Source organism: Hippocampus guttulatus, chromosome 12 (assembly GCF_054856545.1).
Source record: "Hippocampus guttulatus isolate MCC_2025c chromosome 12, RoL_Hgut_1.0, whole genome shotgun sequence".
NCBI classification, from domain to species: domain Eukaryota; kingdom Metazoa; phylum Chordata; class Actinopteri; order Syngnathiformes; family Syngnathidae; genus Hippocampus; species Hippocampus guttulatus.
The window spans coordinates 12564431-12581991 of NC_141272.1; the positions used below are offsets into that span (position 1 = coordinate 12564431).

At 42.7% G+C, this 17561-nt stretch overlaps 1 protein-coding gene across 2 annotated transcripts in view; it reads right to left on the reverse strand.

Moving 5' to 3' along the window:
• Positions 1 to 1326: 1326 nt before the first annotated feature.
• The window catches only part of plch1 (phospholipase C, eta 1), a 44779-nt gene continuing 28544 nt past the window's right edge, over positions 1327 to 17561 (reverse strand). Inside the window, exons 11-23 of one of the 2 annotated variants that reach the window (XM_086125591.1) lie at positions 17248 to 17406; positions 16684 to 16746; positions 15806 to 15894; positions 14675 to 14772; positions 14403 to 14582; positions 14116 to 14223; positions 12100 to 12224; positions 11923 to 12007; positions 11589 to 11735; positions 11244 to 11323; positions 11041 to 11100; positions 8253 to 8637; positions 1327 to 6271 (exon numbers count right to left, since the gene is read on the reverse strand). In XM_086125591.1, coding sequence (XP_085981717.1) covers positions 3669 to 6271; positions 8253 to 8637; positions 11041 to 11100; positions 11244 to 11323; positions 11589 to 11735; positions 11923 to 12007; positions 12100 to 12224; positions 14116 to 14223; positions 14403 to 14582; positions 14675 to 14772; positions 15806 to 15894; positions 16684 to 16746; positions 17248 to 17406 — 4182 coding nt within the window. In that variant the 3' untranslated portion in view covers positions 1327 to 3668. The remainder of the gene's footprint in view (positions 6272 to 8252; positions 8638 to 11040; positions 11101 to 11243; positions 11324 to 11588; positions 11736 to 11922; positions 12008 to 12099; positions 12225 to 14115; positions 14224 to 14402; positions 14583 to 14674; positions 14773 to 15805; positions 15895 to 16683; positions 16747 to 17247; positions 17407 to 17561) is intronic. The other variant, XM_086125590.1, reaches the window with a different exon arrangement.

Consider the following 17561-nt stretch of genomic DNA (forward strand, 5'->3'; position numbering starts at 1 on the left):
AACAGCACCACAAATTCTGCAAGAATGAGGCCCCCATATAGGTTATGAACAGAATCGGTGACAAAGGGCAGCCTTGGCGCAGTGCAACCCTCACTGTGAACAAATCCGACTTACTGCCAGCAAAGCAAACCAAACTCTGACATCAGTGGTACAGGGGTCGTATCAGGGGGTTCAGTACCCCATACCATGAAGCACCTCCCCACAGAACTCCCCGAAGGACACGGTCGACCGGCTTCTCCATGTCCACAAAGCACATTAAGACAAGTTGGGCGAAATCATACGCACCCTCGGGGACCCTGCCAAGAGTGTAGAGCTGGTCCACTGTTCCACAGCCGGGACGAAAACCACACTGCTCCTTTATACTCGTCGCGAGGCCTTTGGAAGAAAAATAACGATTCCGGCCGGGATTGAAAGTGACCCCTCTCTTGAGTGGTGATGATGGAAAAACAATCCAACAACAAAGTAGAATACACCAAGTTAGCACATGTGGCGTGTTTTCACGCCAGTGCTTCACATCTATTTTAACTCCCAATGTAGTGCCTTTAGAAAATATTACATTGAATTTTATGGAAGATCCCATCAACTGAAGGCTAACGGGAAACTAATTCCAAAGGCCACATGCCGTGTTCATTCAGGTATTGGCTTTCTGCGCCACTAACATTAATAATAATGACAAAGTGTGGCAGGTTAACTGGGGACGTACTTGCACAAGGCAACAGGTGTGCCATTTGGCAGCTGCATTACAGCCATTTCACGAGCAATTACACCTCATTGTGTTTAATGGGCCTTATTGGGACTGTTTATGACTTTTTGCACATTAATTATTGAATAAATGTGAGGCTTGGTCACATGAAGGAGAGCTTTATATTTCCAACTTTTACTGGCAGTCTATAAGATGCCATGGTTTCGTAGATCACAGAGATCTTTGTGACCACTTGAAAAAGCTGCATGACCTCAGCAAAATAAAGTCCCATATACCATCCATCTTTTATCCCGCTCACATCCCTTAACTCTGTTACACACACACACACACACACATATACAGATACACACGCTCACACGGATGGTTGTTTGTCTCTGTGTGCCCTGCAATTGGCTGGCAACTATATATATATCTATATATATATATAGATATATATATCTATATATATACTGTACATACAGTATATATATACACACATACACATATATATAAATAAATGCACACACACACAAACACACACACTAACTCTTTTAAAACATTTAAAGAAACCTTTCATTAACGTTTTGCACAACAAAATTTCAACTAAATTCCCAAATTTGTGAAGAGAAGAGACAAAAACAGAATTAGTGGAAACCAAATACGTCATTGTTTTTATTGCATTGGTAGGAAAATGCTCAGTCTTCAGATGAGCACCCATATAAAGAAAGTGGTGGTTTAACACTGGAAAATAAAAAGAATACAATTCCAACTATGCTACGCTCATTTCCTCTGCCTCACCGCTGTACACTTATTTGCATTCCGTTTTGAGTTGTACAAAATAATAATCACCAGAATTGACAAGAGCTTGTATTCTGTATCAAAGCAATTTAAAAAATAAAACCCTTTACGTTCTGATTAAGTTTTTCGTCTGCAGACCATAGACGCCAACAAGTCTAGGAGCACAGATTTTGATATGCTACATTGCAGCCTCGTGTGAGCCTTCATCTTTCACTCTATTTTCTGTCCAAGAGTTGTCGAGCGCTGCAACATCTTTTGTGTAAACGGGTGCATAGTCATGCTCGACATGTTCACATGCACGAACATACGATCGGTGCACAGTTAAGACCATCCAAAGATCCAAGACAACAGCGGAATAATTTACATGTCAATGAAAATACTCACGTGAACGAGAAACGAGACATTCATGGTGGTGACCTTCACTTGTTTATACATGACATATTCCGGTAATACAAAGAAACACATTCTGCTTCATAATCCAATCTTTTTTTTTTTTCAGTATTTAAGTTTTGACATCACAGGGACAACGATCACACATCTGTCTTATTTAGACATGAGTACACCGCCAGTCCACAGAACTGTAGAACAACTTTTAACTTTTAAAACCATTAACATTTCATACATGAATCTCATGCTGCAACAATGCTGTTTGTATGGCATCATTTTGAATCCGAACCTTGGCAGACACTGTGAAAATCGACCTCTCCCTTTGAAGGTGATGTCCACCATATCAAAGTGACACAAGGAAATCATGCAAAGCAAACCAAGATGGAGTCCGTTAGCATTTTGGTTAATAAGCTAACAACAGCATACCGTGATTGTACGACTATTCCTAGTATATTGCTGACCTTACCTTTTGTTTTTTTGACCAGATTCAACTGAATATGCAGACAATCGCAGAACTTTATCTCGAGTCTGCCTTCGCGTGTAGACAAGGAGATTGTGCAAAGCAAATCATCAATATGGAAGCTAAGATGTAAAACACACAGAACTCAAGTTAACCACAAATGAGAAAGGAAAACAATATGAAGGAACTACAGAGTTCCTGTAAAAGCTGGCCAGCTCTTTGTTTACTCTTACAATCATTCAAATGCTTCGGACCTCAACAAACGTTGCAACTAGGAGCTTGCAGCTAGCCTCAATAGCATAGCTGGTTAAGCCTGCTAGCAACCACGGATATTAACGAAACCTCACATTCATAGCACTATTTTACCAAAAATAGAAGTACATTGGTTACCTTGGAGCAGATAAAAGTGAGCCTTTGGATTTTGGAATGATTGAAATAACTATGCGGTCGACCGTTTAGCTTTATATCACTTCAAAGGTTAAAAACAAATTTTCCCTTTAACCTTTCTCACATCATTTAACCAAAATTACCTTTAAGGAGCAAAAATGTATTCCAAAACCAAAGCCATACAATGTATTACTGAATCCCTTGTGATGGAAGCTGACAAATACAAATGGCAGAACTGTGAGACACAGGTCAACAATATTAATTAGCCAACACCCCCCCCCCCCCCAAATGCCTGCAAGCTATTTCACATCATATAACCATTATTATCTTATAAAGGGTCAAATTTATCTTATTAAAGAGCAAATATCTATTCAAAATTTACGTTATAAACTGTTTTACTGGATTCCTTCAGAATGTCACAGACAAAATGTCAAATCTGTTCTGTGTTGTGATTGACCTGTCGGCATTTCCGGCATATGGCTTCGCAAAAGTAAATTTCGATTGACTCACTAATAAAATGGGGCTGATTTAAAGGCCTTTCTTTTCTTTAAACATGAGAGGACAAGGACCAACTGAGAGACACTAAACGGTCGTGCAACGATCAAATTTTAAACATTGTCTGCTGAAATTGTGTTGTCACACAGGCTTTTCCAAGCCCTGAGCCCTTTTCTGTTATTGTGCTACTGACACCTTATGGGACTTGAGTGGAACAGCAACAGAGCAGGCAGTCCAGGTCCAGCTTTAGCCATCATTGGTTAGCATTGTCTTTTCCAGTCGCAGGTGAGAAACTTTAAGAGTGATTTGAAATGTAAACAAAACACTAGTAAACTGTTTCAGTGTACTCGATGTCTAGCTTCATGGAAAGGCTTCCGTTTTGCAGGGGGAAAAAAGTTTATAATTCCTTGATCAACCAGTGCAGAGTCACACTGTCCTTTATCAAGTTTTAGGTCAAAGCTAAAGTCTAAGCAGGAAGTAGACCTCTGGCTCTGACGAGAGGTGGGAGGAGTCTGATTGTGGAAATGAGTCACTGGTGCAGTAGTGATCTGCACGTTGATCCCCATTTCCGTGCCGGGATGATGTACAAGCTCCCTCAGGAAGTCCCCTGTCCTCCAGCTGGCCTAAATAACCTGCAATGTAAGAGCCAGTAGAGTGTCTGTTCACAGGTGAATTTTGTGAGGCTGGTTTATTCCTCAAAACGACCCCGTTGTTGACCATTCCACCTGAACGTGGTTTCAGGGCCTCCTGCTGTCTTTCGCGGGCGCGGTTGTTGATGTGTCGCACTCGGCTTTGGCTACGGGAGGATAAGCGACGGGTGAGTGGTAGAGGGGACTCGTCAATATCCTGCGAAGGAGATGGCTCTGCGCTCAATGTCTCTGCGGACTGCACTTCCTGATCACATTGAGGAGACTGACACATTTCTCTTTCACTATCCTCAATCTCAAAACTGACTAGTTTGCGCAACTGTTCTGTAAGGGGATCACGAGATTTGGACTGGAAAGATCCTACCCCCATGGTTCCCAGACTTTTTTGCTTCCTCATGTGTGGAGTGATGAAACTGCGACTAATGATGTGGTATTTGCTCTGAAAGTTACACAGTATGTCTTCAGATGTCAGATCACCCAGAGACTTCGACTTGCACGGAGTGTTGACCTTGGAATCAACGGTCATTGACTGGGGACCGGTTGATAAAGACCGTGGAGTTGAGATCTTTGGAGCTTTGATGTCGGACTGTACCTTGGACACAGTTACCTTTTGGTTCCAAGAAAGCTTTGGAGTGGGCACTTGGATTTGACTTTGAGAGCTTGGTTGCAAGACTGAAGGGGCTGCAGACTGTGATGAGGATGTAACGTCATTGGAGTCCATGTAAAAATCAATAGGCGGTGAGTAAAGGCCTCGACCAGAACAGTTATTTGCTGACAGTGTAGAGTGAACATGAAGACTTTCTGAAGAGGAAAAACCATTTTGCAAGCATCTTTCTTGCTCCATGACTCTATATCCTTGTGTTCTCTTGTCAAACATTTTGGAGATCGGACTGACTTGCTTTCCTTGGTGAAAACCATTTGCGATCAGGCTGTTGTTGGACCCTCTCTGTTGTATAAAGTCTTGATTATAATGAAAAGGATTTTTTTGAGGAGTTGGGTAGCCGTTGTGGCTTAGTGGTCTTGGTTTGGAAAGTTTTGAGTCTATGAGTCTATGCATTGGAGAAGATTGGACGCTGGACTGTTGATTCGGTCGCTGATACAAAGGTTTGCTGTACGGGGAGGGACACGGTGTTGAAAACGTTGGGTAGTGCTGAGGCTCCCGATATGGCAGAGGATGTCTTTGATGAGCGTATTCTGGGGTGGTCTCGTTTTGATAAATAGCACTCTGTTGCGATGGACTACTGGGGGCCTCCCATGCTTGTTTTGGTGAGGTCAACCTCACTTCTGTTGGATCCTCATCAACATTCACCTCCACCTCTGCAAAAGCATTGCCGATGTGGTCATGGGACAACTGGAAAGACTTGTTCAGAGATGGTAGCGTGTATCTTTGAGTAGAATTTCTCTGTTGTTCTGTTGTGGGTGCCGGTGGATCAAATACTTCCTCATACACACTCTCCTCTACCTCCTCTGGATCTCCATTCCTCCCACAATTTGTGGTAATCACCTCATTCCAACACTGATTGCGCAGGCTCCCTAAACCTTGAGCCATTTTTACCGGAGAAGAAGCCAAACCGCTTGATGGTATGCTGTTCAGAGTACTTGCCTGAACACGGGCTGACTGATTTTTCTGGTTGTACACCGATACCGGAGCTGATAGCATCTCCTCATCTAGAATGGTATAGACCTCTTCAAGATCAGCGGTTTCTGGACTGGAGAAGAGAGCAGGGCTGGTTGAGTCTGGCAGGTGAATTGTGCATGGTGAAAGGGTTGTTCTTGGAGTGGCAATTTGGGGAGCTTTTGGATTATTGACTGACATTGTTGGAGTAGACTTGACATCTTGAAGCTCTCTGGGAGGAGAAAGCACATGATTGCGAGAGGAGTTGAACTCGTTTTGGTCAACAGTGCTTTCAAATTGACCAATCAGAGCTGATATGGAGCCTCGTGTATCTTGCTCGTTGCCTAAGGACATAGCATCAATGAGTCTGGAAATAGTGCTGTCATGTAGTGAGCTAGGACTCTTCAGGTCACGGTTCATCTTGACAGGGGAAAAAGGGGTCACAGAGGAAGGGCCAGAGGAACAGGAGGATGAGGACACAGAAGGTGCAACTGTGAACGCTGTGCTGGTTGAAAAAGTTTCTGGTTCATCTGATCTACACAGTTTGTTGGTGGAAGGTGCTGGGGGCATCTTAGACTGTCTGCCTTGATTGTGACCTGCTTGGTAATTGACATAGTCATCTTCATTTCTAACGCTACCATCACCAACAACCAGATAAGAGGCCTCCTGTGGCTTATTGAGATCTTTTTTCCAGTTGAAGTCCATCTTAGAGGGGGATTGGACGCTTTCTTTAATGCAAGCAGATGTTTTCATGAGAAGATCCACAGAGGAAGACCTGGCTCTGTCAAAGGTGTATGTTCCTGTGAACACATATTGTTGGACATGAACAAATTGACAGAAATTGAGTGTATAATGCAAGACATCAAGCCACCCAACAAGAGCGATGATGACAACGAACAGTCCAGCCAATACAAGGTAAACCACAGACAAATGCATCACCAAGTACAACTGTGAGGGAGAAGCTGGAGAATGAGGCTTTGGAGTCCATGTTTTCAAACATCATATCGGGAAAAGAGATGGTCAGATGGGACTGATCAAATGGGATTGAATGGCACAGCGATATAATTCCCATATCAATAGCCCCTTTTCCAGTGCATAGCACCGTGTTGGCATGGCTTATGTATTTCGGTTTGGTGTGGTCTGTTTTGCACTTCAATAGTAAAGCAGGAAACTGCAAAAAGCACATTGCATGTAGGACAGTTGAGCCTCCTGTAGCTGTTCACCATATTAGACTGTGGGCAGAAAGAAAATGGGCCACTGCAGTAGAGGGGAGACTTTGAAGTAAAATACTAAAATATCCAAAGCTAAATCTAGATGCTAATGTTAGCGTGAGTGGCAGTGGCTTCAGGTTGCCATTTGCGATCACCTTGGGACTCAGAACCCACGATGTCCACATACTAGAAATGGTACCTGGAAGTCCCTGGTTGTAGGAGCCGTGTTGAGCCGAGTAGGTACCATGCAGTGGAAAAGGGATCAAATAGAACACACTAGGAGGACGCAATACTGGCACGTTGATTGAACGATGCAACCTTCAGACAAGCGGCACGTAAGTCTGATTTACCTGCAGGAACATCCTAGTCACTTCTCTACTATCAAAAAGCAGAACAAATGAAGATGGGACAGAAAAGGCATGTTAAGGTATCATGGAGAGCAGGATGCAGTCTGTCAATTCACATGTTTTACAGCACATTAGTCCTTAAAGTTGTTTATAGCACAGCAAGTAAGCAAAGGAGCTGGATTAGACATACCGCATGTTAAGGGAAGAATTTCAAATGTTGCTTTCAGACATAGCATGCAGTTTAGAGTACAGTAGAACCTCCGAAGTCCAGGAGTTGGTCACCCTCCAATTTGTTTGTATTCCAAAAATAATAAACAACACCGGTGTGATCATATAAACGGCAATACTTGTAGAGGCACCGTTTAAGAGAGAGTGGCTGCCTTTACAGCAGCTCCTATATTTTGTTCTTCTACTTCTTCCTTTCATAACGTTGCTGCTGTGAATTGGGAATTTCTCCATTGTGAGACGAATAAAGGTTTTCTTATCTAACTTTTGAGTAAAAATGGAACTTCCGAAATCCTAATTCAACTGTACAAAAGAAGTTCACAATTGTATGATAAGAAAAAGAAACTGTGGAATAAAAGTCCACAAATAAATGTAAGGAGGGGTTTTTTACAAGTGTACAGTAAAATTGTGCAGCGGGAGGTGTGTGTTGGTGCCACGGAGGTGAACGTCTTCACATCAACGGTAATGTACTGAGTAGCCAGGACATTCACGCAAGTCTCGCTTTGCTCTGTTGTGCAAAGTTGATTTCCAGTTCTGTGATAAAAATCATTTTTCCTACTGGCTATGGCTGGTGGCCTGAGGAAAGCCACAGAAAAAGCAAAAGATAACTTAAGATACTCACTGAGTTTAACTTGGGACAGAGGTGTCCAAACATTTTCTTCCAAGGGCCGCATACACAAAAATCAAAGAATGCAAGAGCCACTTTGACATTCGTCACCTTGAATTGATTTTGATGGAATTTTAGTATATGCCAAGGGCTGCTAAAAATTGGGACAGCGGGCTGCAAATGGTCCCCGGGCCACAGTTTGGACACCATTAATTTAGGAAGTTCCACTGTGTTCTAACAAAAAACCTGAATCGCAATGGTTTGTTTAGTTGGATTATAAAGCGGAATGATTATAAACTTGAATGCTGATTATTCAAAAATGTAAAAAAAAAAAAAACAACAACAACAAAAGAACATTTTTTGAGTGTTAAGTGAGAGACTTGATACCCACCAATGACTGCATTTGCACCCATTTCATGCTCCTTGTCTCCAGAGCACAGAGTTAGCTGCCCCTGTAGAAGCCTGTCTAAAGGCATGGAGGTGGGTCTGTGGGTGAGGGGGGGCCGGGACTGGAGCCTCTTTCCCCCCCCTGGCTCCTTCCCAGAGACGCCCTCTCCGATCGCCTCGACGCCCGCACCGTTCTTGTGCTCTGACATGAAGGCCGCTGACTCAGACAGCGACATCTTGGTTTTCTTGCGGCCCTTGGCTGGGGCGCTGGCGGTGCGGCGCAGGAGATGGTCACTGATGGAGCGCTTCCGAATGCCTGCCGAGGTCGTATCCACAGAGGACTTGGAAGTGCGGTTGAACAAACCGCGGATGCCTCGAAACTGATTTCCCTGAAAAAGAAACAGTGAGTACAAACGGGATGGAAATGTTTTCTGATGTAGCCTTTACATGCCTTTGTAGGTGTTGCCTTTATGAACCCCTTGTGTTTTTAGATACCACAGCAAAAAGTGTAAAAAGCCATTGTGATTTACGCAAGCATGCATAAAGTACAAGGTTAAAAAAATCTGTTGGCGCACTGCTTGAAGAAGAACATTTTTCAGAGCCGTGACAGAGGCAGTTTGCAAAGTCAAACACCTGAATCTTGACACTTAAGACTGCCGCTCATCAGATTTTCTAAATGCAAAATGAGGTGCATGGGGCTAAACAAGCCTAAACAATTGTGAAAAAATCTAATTGCACCCCCCCCCCGCCCCCCATATATTGCAATTCTGATTTAATATCCAAAGATTTTTTTCAAGGTCATCCTACCGTGTAATTTTTGTTCACAAACACAAGCCATAAATTAAATATGAATTACAATCAACAATACCAGACCGGAATAATGCACACTGTAATTGTTATATAGTATGCTAGGTTTATGATAAAGGAGAATGAACCATTAATTAATAAGAAAGACCGTTTTTTTAAAACTATATACAGTACTTCAATTACAGTTGTTCACTTAGTCACTGTGACTTCCAATCTTTTAAATGTTCACTACAACAGCTTCACAACATTCTACCAAGCAAATGTGGTGTAAACATAAATCATGACAACAGACAGATTACAATAACAGTCCAAATCATTTCCGGACTCCAGCACGTTCCAGTGGGCTTCTGGCCAGGAAATTTGTCGCTGTAAGTAGATTTGTCTGTCCTGGTCTTTTGTCTTGTAATTGAGTACTGCAACTGCTTGTCTGTTTTATGATGTCTCACTTATTTGGTTCTTATTTCTGCCATCATGGTTTTAAAGTCGTATGTGTCCAACTGTGCTATATTAGAAATCTGCCTTGGGACTACGAATGAAAACTAGCATTTATGCTAAATCCGGTGCATTTACGCAGTTTATTCTCGTGTTGATTAATGTGCACTGTCCCAATGAAACGTATTAAAAAAAAAAAAAAGAATCTATAGCTTTATGGCTTCTATTGAGGGTATTGCTAATGCTATATTTTCTATTGCACTTATATTGAACTGTGCACAGTTCTTTTCTGAAACATTTATTTTGTGCAATGAAACACTTTGTTCCCCCCGCACCCCAATTTTGCTGCTGTAGAATGCAAATTTCCTCAGTGTGGGACAAATAAAGGTTATCTTATCTTATCTACTATTCATTGTTTCAAGAAACAAAATGTACAGTAAACATGTGTGTAAAGCAGTTAATTTATCTACGCACTATACAGTGATCCCTCGCTATTTCGCGGTTCGTTTATTGGGGCTTCAGTGCATCGCAGATTTTTTCAAACATATTCATGATTTTGTTTTTTAAGTCTGCAAAAAGTCCGCAAAAGGTCCGCGAGAAGCAGCGAAAGTCAGCAAAACAACAGCGAGTCACATAGAGCAGCATATACAGTACTACATGTATATGTTTACTGTATTTTGTTAGTGAAGGTCAAGGTTAAGGTCATCTTTCTTGTCAAATATGCTTTATGTATGACATGCAGCATAGATGAAATTTCTTCCTCTCAGTCCTCCTCAGTGCAAACATGCTGTGCATTAAACACACAGCTAATACAAGATAGCAGCTAATGTAATATAATGTGAACATTAACTATTATTATATACATAAACTAACCTAACTTATACATCCTCTTGTTTCTTGTTTTATGTTGGGAGGGAAGAAATTTAACCTCTGCTGTATGTTACACATACAGCACATTTGACAATAAAGTTGTATCCGATCCAATCCAATTCAATGTTTAAATCTATTAGTATACAGCATTAAGTCATGTTAATTACTTCAAAATTTACTTCTACATGCATGTATACCATTAAATTTGGCCTTATAAATATTATGTACATGTACCTATATGGGGGGTGTCGCTACTTTGCGGATTTTCGTTTATCGCGGGTGGTTTTGGTCCCCATTAACCATGATAAACGAGGGATTACTGTACATAGTGCATATATGAAAAAAAGAAAGACTACCGACTGAGTGAATGAGATGACACCCCCCTTCTCTGAATTGCAACCTTTGTTATTTGAAAATTGAATTCTCAGACACTGTGATGTCAATTTGAATCCCATGAATTGTTCGACCTGAGCAAAAAGGCAAAGTAAATGTGTAAAAAGATAAAAAGGTTCTGTTACGGCTCTGAGGTGACAAAAATACGGTATCTGTGTGACGTGGGTATTTCGTGTCACACGCAAACAGTGTCTATTTTCTATTTGTTATATATATATATTTTTGCATTCATGCATTTTCCTACAGTTCATGCAGAACCACACAGAGCTTTCACAAAGGCATCCGGATACCTTGCTGGATCCTAGAAAGTGCATTATGGTAAAGCTGGGATTCAGGACTAGAGGACTCCACTAGAAAGACAAAAGGATTGGCAGAGAAGCGGATAAGGAGTGGTTGAAGAAAAGCGCATTTCCTCAGGCCCGCTTCCAAAATAGATTCCCACTGGCGTCAAGCGCTTCACGCTGCAGTCAGACGAGGGCAGCGGGATACTCACTTTGCCGTAGACGTCGTGCACTGACACGTGCACAAAGATGGACGCCTCGGTCAGGCCCTCGAGGTAGACGTGTCTGTAACCTGGTGAGAGATTTTTAAAAGAAGCGAGAGTCAAAGCCGACTTGACACAAACAAAAAAAAAACAGCCCACAGCCGTGATGCTGTCAAGATGTAACAAGAAACTTGGATTCAAATGTGACAGCGTGTGATGTCGGGTGTGTCCAATTTTTGTTCTATATTAACTCATTCAGTACCAGCCAATTCTGGACCAAGTCTGAAAAGACGTTTAAAAACGTCTTTGGGAGTGAATGAGTGAAAGACGGGGCGAGGAAATGTGCACACGAACCGGGCATGAGGCTGCTGAAGGCAACTGTCCGTTGACCGATAAAGTCTCGTCCGATGGGGTCATGATCCCACACCAGGAAGCGCACCAGAGCCACCTCGGCCATGTGCAGCGTGAAGGACAGCGTCTCCTCCCACACCGGATTGAAACCTCGGTACAGTCACACAATTAAGTCAATAGAAAGTCTTTCTCAAATGCCGTGTAAGGCCGACTTAATGAGGGGGTTACGCCATCAGTCCGCCCCTCTCCTCTGCTTCATTAGCTCATCTGACTTTTTGATCCCATAAGGCTTATGGCAGAAGCACTTCACAGATACTCTACCGTCTGGCTGTTTTACCATTGTCATCAACAACGCGCGTTTGCTCCTTGCAGCAGTCGATAGGCAGACCGATAATCTCCACTTCAACGAATGGATCAATAATCTGGAAAAGAAAAAAGACAGTATGTCATGTGATGGAATCAACGATCACTGTTTATTTTTGTCTGCCCCCCCCCCCGCCCCCCAATCCCGTACCTCTCCGCGGTCCCCCAGCATGGAATCTGGCGGTTTGGGCAAATGCTGTCCGCTAATGACCTTAAGAACGAGCTGCTTCTTGGGACATGCTGGAAGTGGGTCATCACTAAATGGGTTGAAAGTGCCTGCAGGGGATGTGAAACATAATAGCTTTGATGTGAATGCCATCACTCAACAATACCCAAATACTCTGGATGCTAAGATTATTTCTCCGTGGTTTCAATAGAGAAAAGTGCAAACACACACGCACAAAAAAAGACCGCTATAATGCAGGAAAGTTATGAGGCAGTAAATACTGCATCATGAACCAGCCATCGAAGGTTCACCACCCCTCCGTTTTGTTGGCAAGTGAAGATTAAAAGCCACATTAGCTGATATTTCCTACTGCAAGTTTGATGGGCATAATAACCCGTTCACTCGTCAGAAGGAATTCTGACGTTTGTATTGAATTGACTGATTGCTTAGTCGCATCTTGAAACGACTGAGGCATAAGGTGAGCTATTCTTCATATAAAGACACATAGTATGTTGAAAAACATACTTTTCTCAGAATTCTCGGCACCTAACTTGAACATACTGTACGTCAAATAAATATGACAAATGATGAACATGTATCATAATATTGAATAATCATTTTGAAGGTACTGTATGTGGAAATGGAAAGATTTTAGTTTTGGAACAAAGTTTTATGGACTGATGAGACCAAGATTAACCTCTCTCAAAATGGTGGAAAGGCCAAAGCATGGAGAAAGAAAGCATCTGCTGATGATCCAAGACACACAAGCTCATCTGTGAAGCATGGTGGAGGTCATGTCATGGTTTGGGCTTGCAAGGCTGCTTCCGAAACGGGCACTCTGGTCTTTATTGATGATGTAACTCATGATGGTAGCACCAGAAGGAATTCTAAAATGATCTAAAATAATCTAAAAAACAAATTTCAGAACAATGCATTTAAACTAATCAAGAGAAGCTTTATCACGCAACAAGACAATGATTTAAAACACACTCCCAACACAACATAAGACTTCATCAGCATGTATTTTTTTTTTACTCCAGGAGAGAAGAATGAAGGGAGAAACCCCCAGAAACAAATAAGAACTGAAAGAGACTGCAGTAAAGGCCTGGAAAAGCAGTTCAAATGAAGACTGGATCACGCCGGTGAAGTCAATGGGTCACTGGCTTGATGCAGTTATTGCAAGTAATGGATGACATAATATTAAATGATATTCATTTTCTGTTAATTTATTCATGCCTGTTCCAATGCTTTTGCTCACTTGAAAAGTGGGTGGCTTCAAACAAAAGATGTTCTGTCCTGAGTAGTTTAAGATATCCTTTATTTGTCCCGCAATGGGGAAATTACAATCAGAATTCAGAAAGGAAAAACGCTGGATAGGGAGAGGGAAAAAAAACCACGCTCGAACTATCCTCTTCCGAGGATAATTTAAGTCCAGGATAAAAAAGACCCTAGCACATGAATAAGCATTAGACAGTTACAACAAGTCACAAGACATAACATGTATAAGGGGGGGGGGGGGGGGGGTGAATGGGAAGGGGGGGGGGGGGGGGTAACCGCGACGCGGCCGACAATGACCAGCTGCACGGTCACCGTTGCGCTCCGCATCATCGAACCACGTCACGGGGGAAAAAGAATCGGAGCGATGAAGACGGTGATAAGCACATCTAGATGTAAAATACCATGAAATAAAAACTGGAATTCTGAACTTTTGATCGGAAACCCAAATGTCTTCAGAGCACAACAAAGACAAAGGAATTGATCGTGTCGTTCCAATACTTTTGGAGGGGACAGTATATAGTTCGCAGTGTTTTCTTTATGTTTAACTGCTATCATTCTCAACATAATGTATTTTATTGGTTCACAATTTTGTGTCTAGAACGGATTAGTTGGATTTCCATTGTGCTTCAGTTTCCATACAATTTGGTTTTGGTCCAACTTGGATAAGGCTCATTCAAAAAAACCGAAGCGACAGTGCACTGTTGCGACTGTATATTGCTGTACCTTTACACATGGGCGGGGGCTTGAGGACGTATCCGCTGCCTCCGTTCACCATGAACTTGGCCCTGTTGAGCTGCATCATTCGGCCTTCCGTCTGATAGTTGAGCGCCACTGAAAGGCAAATGTGAAACTTGAATGAGATTCATCTGGGAGAACCCCATAAAAAAAATCATTTGGGATGAACTCGATGACAGTTAGCTCAAAAATGCATTTTCAGGAACGGGCGGAGATTGCGGCGCGTATTGATTTCATTGTCGCCTGATGCGCAGAAAGGCGGAAGACGAGCTTACCCAGCTGACAGCCGACGTTCCAGTAGAACTGGGGATTGAAATTGGACGAGTCGATGCGGTATGCCGAGGGATAAATCCGTGACAGCTGCCTCTGATTGAAAGCCAGGAAGTGCTCAGCTCTGTGATGGACCAGCGACTGGGCCCTGGTCTCGCTGAATGACAGAACGTCGCCCGGCGTACCTGAAGACAAATGCGGACCAGGCATGTTTCCAAAAATGAGATTTGAAATTGCAGCGGCACTATATTTGAGCTGGCAAGCGCTTTTTTCGCACCTTCGTTGAGACACTCCTGCGAGGCCACAGAGTTGGTGAACACCACCAAGTTTGACAGATCCCGACTCAGCTTCATCGTCTTCCTCTTCCTTCCTCCCCTACCACAAGAAGACAGAAGACAGTCACAGCATGGATGACCATTAGTTGATTAAGTGGCACAATTAATGATGACTTAGCTTGTATTAAAAAGCAGTTTTAAGACTCCAGTCATTGGCGATGAAATGGTTTATGGTGCTTGGAAACGCGATGAAAAGCAGCCAAGGTGACTGAAATTATTTAATTCCAGTTCTAATTCATAGAATTAGAGTCAAGTATATTACTGTTTTGTAAATACACTACCTGTCATATTCATTATTCATTTTCCGGTCCGCTTATCCTCACAAGGGTCGCGGGGGGTGCTGGAGACTATCCCAGCCGTCTTCGGGCAGTAGTCCGGGGACACCCTGGACCAGTTGCCAGCCAATCGCAGGGCACAAAGAGACAAACAACCATTCGCGCTCACACTCACACCTCGGGACGATTTGGAGTGTTCAATCAGCTTGCCATGTATGTTTTTGGAATGTGGGAGGAAACCGGACTACCCGGAGAAAACCCACACAGGCAAGTGGAAAACATGCAAACCCCACACAGGAAGGCCGGAGCTGGAATTGAACCTGGTACCTCTGCACTGTGAAGTCAACACGCTAATCACCCGACTACCGGGCCGCCCCCCCGTGATTATGTAATCACTTGGATTATTTTGCGGCTCATACAAATTAGTAATGCATAATTTCTGGTGCAGTGAACTTCATTAACACTACTGACACCTGGCCACCGTGGAAACCTTGCACACTGCACACCCTCCACACACACATAAGCAGCATGCTCCGGCTGCATTTGCATTCGAGCTAAGCTTTATTGTCTATATCAAACTATGAACAACATTTGAACCTCTCAAACCGATATAACTTTTGTTACTTTAGGAAAAGTCTTCACATTTCAAGATGAAAGAATGGCATTCAGAGCTTTTTTGGGGTTTTTTTTGGGGGTCAAAACAAGTCAAATTTGACACCAACAGTGTGTAACTGTTAAAAGCAACAGTCAGTGGTCATCATCCTCATCATGTAGGTGAGAGTGTTTTTGCAAATCCACCTGTACTGTACTCCGGCTTCCCGGGTGGACGTCTCCTGCTCGTCGTCCTCCTCCCCGCTTTGGCAGGTCAGCCGAGATTTGGAGTGCCTCTGGACAAATCACGCAAAACAAATGAAAAAAGATACATCGGGCTGATGTATTTCCGATGTGCATGCCTCACTGGTGTGTCACATACAGTATAGCATATAAGTGCCTGATGAAGTCAATACCACGGGAGTAAGTGTGTGACCTGAAGAGTCCAATTCAGAAGAGTTCACAGCAATTACGACAGGGTGGAAGCACCTTGCCAGCATATTACGTGTGCTGATGCGTGCACGCACACTCGTGATATCGTGGCGCAGGATGCAAATGTGTAACTCGAGTGGAGACTAGAACAAAAAACTAAAATTTAATTTAAAAAAAAATCGAAAGATCTGAGCTATTAAACAGAAAATAATGGAAACGAGGGTATAAAAGAGAATGGATCGTATTAGATAAAATGTAATACAATAAAATGGAGCTTAGCTGCCTCATGAAAAAAATTAAAATGCATATTCTGTTAAAAATGAATAAAACTATATACATACCAGTAATAATAAATAGGTAGCGCGTAGAAACTTCAGCAATAAAAATCAAATTACAAAAAAAATTAAAGAGAAGAAATAAAATATCACACGTCCTTAGAGAAAGTGCAGCCTGTTAGCTATAACAATACCTTAAAAAATAAAAATAAAGTTTAAGTGAAGCCCGGTTGCTCCAGTAATCAATAAGTGTATGAAAAATAAATAAATAAAAATTAAATATATGATGCTATTAATGGCTCTTGACGCCAATCAAAAATGTGCAAATCATGTCTTCACATGGCCTCAACAAGGTTTATGTGAAGCAAATGCTCCCACCTTCTGTTTGATTGTGGTGATGAAGGATCGGCTTTGAGATTTCTTCAAAACCCCCCTGGAGCTCTGCAACACACAGCGGGAGCAACAATGTAATTATATACCCACCAAGTTTGGAAATGAACCAATCAAAACGGATGGTAAAATGTGCTCTGCGGTCTGACACATTTGGTTTTGACGACAGTAACCTTTGACCTTGCTATTGAATTTGGGTCCTGTGAAAATGTGTTCAATAGACGGACCTACTTGATGGAAAGGAAGCGTTTCTGTGCTGTGAGAATGAAATTGTGAAGCTGCTTGTCGAAAAAAAGTCGGAAAATAACCCACTCTTCAAACAGCATTCGGGAAACACTAGCCTCTGAAAATAGCGCAAGAGGCAAAGTGGGCTAGTGAAATATTCAGCAATGCCACTTCAGACTTGTAGTTTTTCATCACTTTGGAGCTATTTTGATGTGTTACATGATACACCACATATGCAATGGGCGTGTGTGTGTGTGGTTGGGAGGGGGGGGGGGGGGGGGGGGATTCTCGTCTCCTCATTCCCGTAGATGACTGTTCCCCCAGTACCTGGCGAAGGTTCTTCTGCAGGCCCTGGTGCGTGGCCCTCAGCAGAGCTCTGATGCTGAAGCTGTCGGTGTCTTCCTTGTCACCGATACGAGACTCCTTCAGGAGAGAGTCCAGCTTCTTCCTGATGTGAGACTCCACCTGGTGATGGTGACCATTCCCCTGTAAGGAAGAGGAGAGTTGATGATGAGATCATGCGGAACAGATTACTGATTCATCCTAAACCAATTGAATGCAAATACCTGACCCATACGTTGGGCCACTGTTGTCTCAACGCACCAGTCTACGTTATTTTGGTCGGAACAAAATAACTCAAG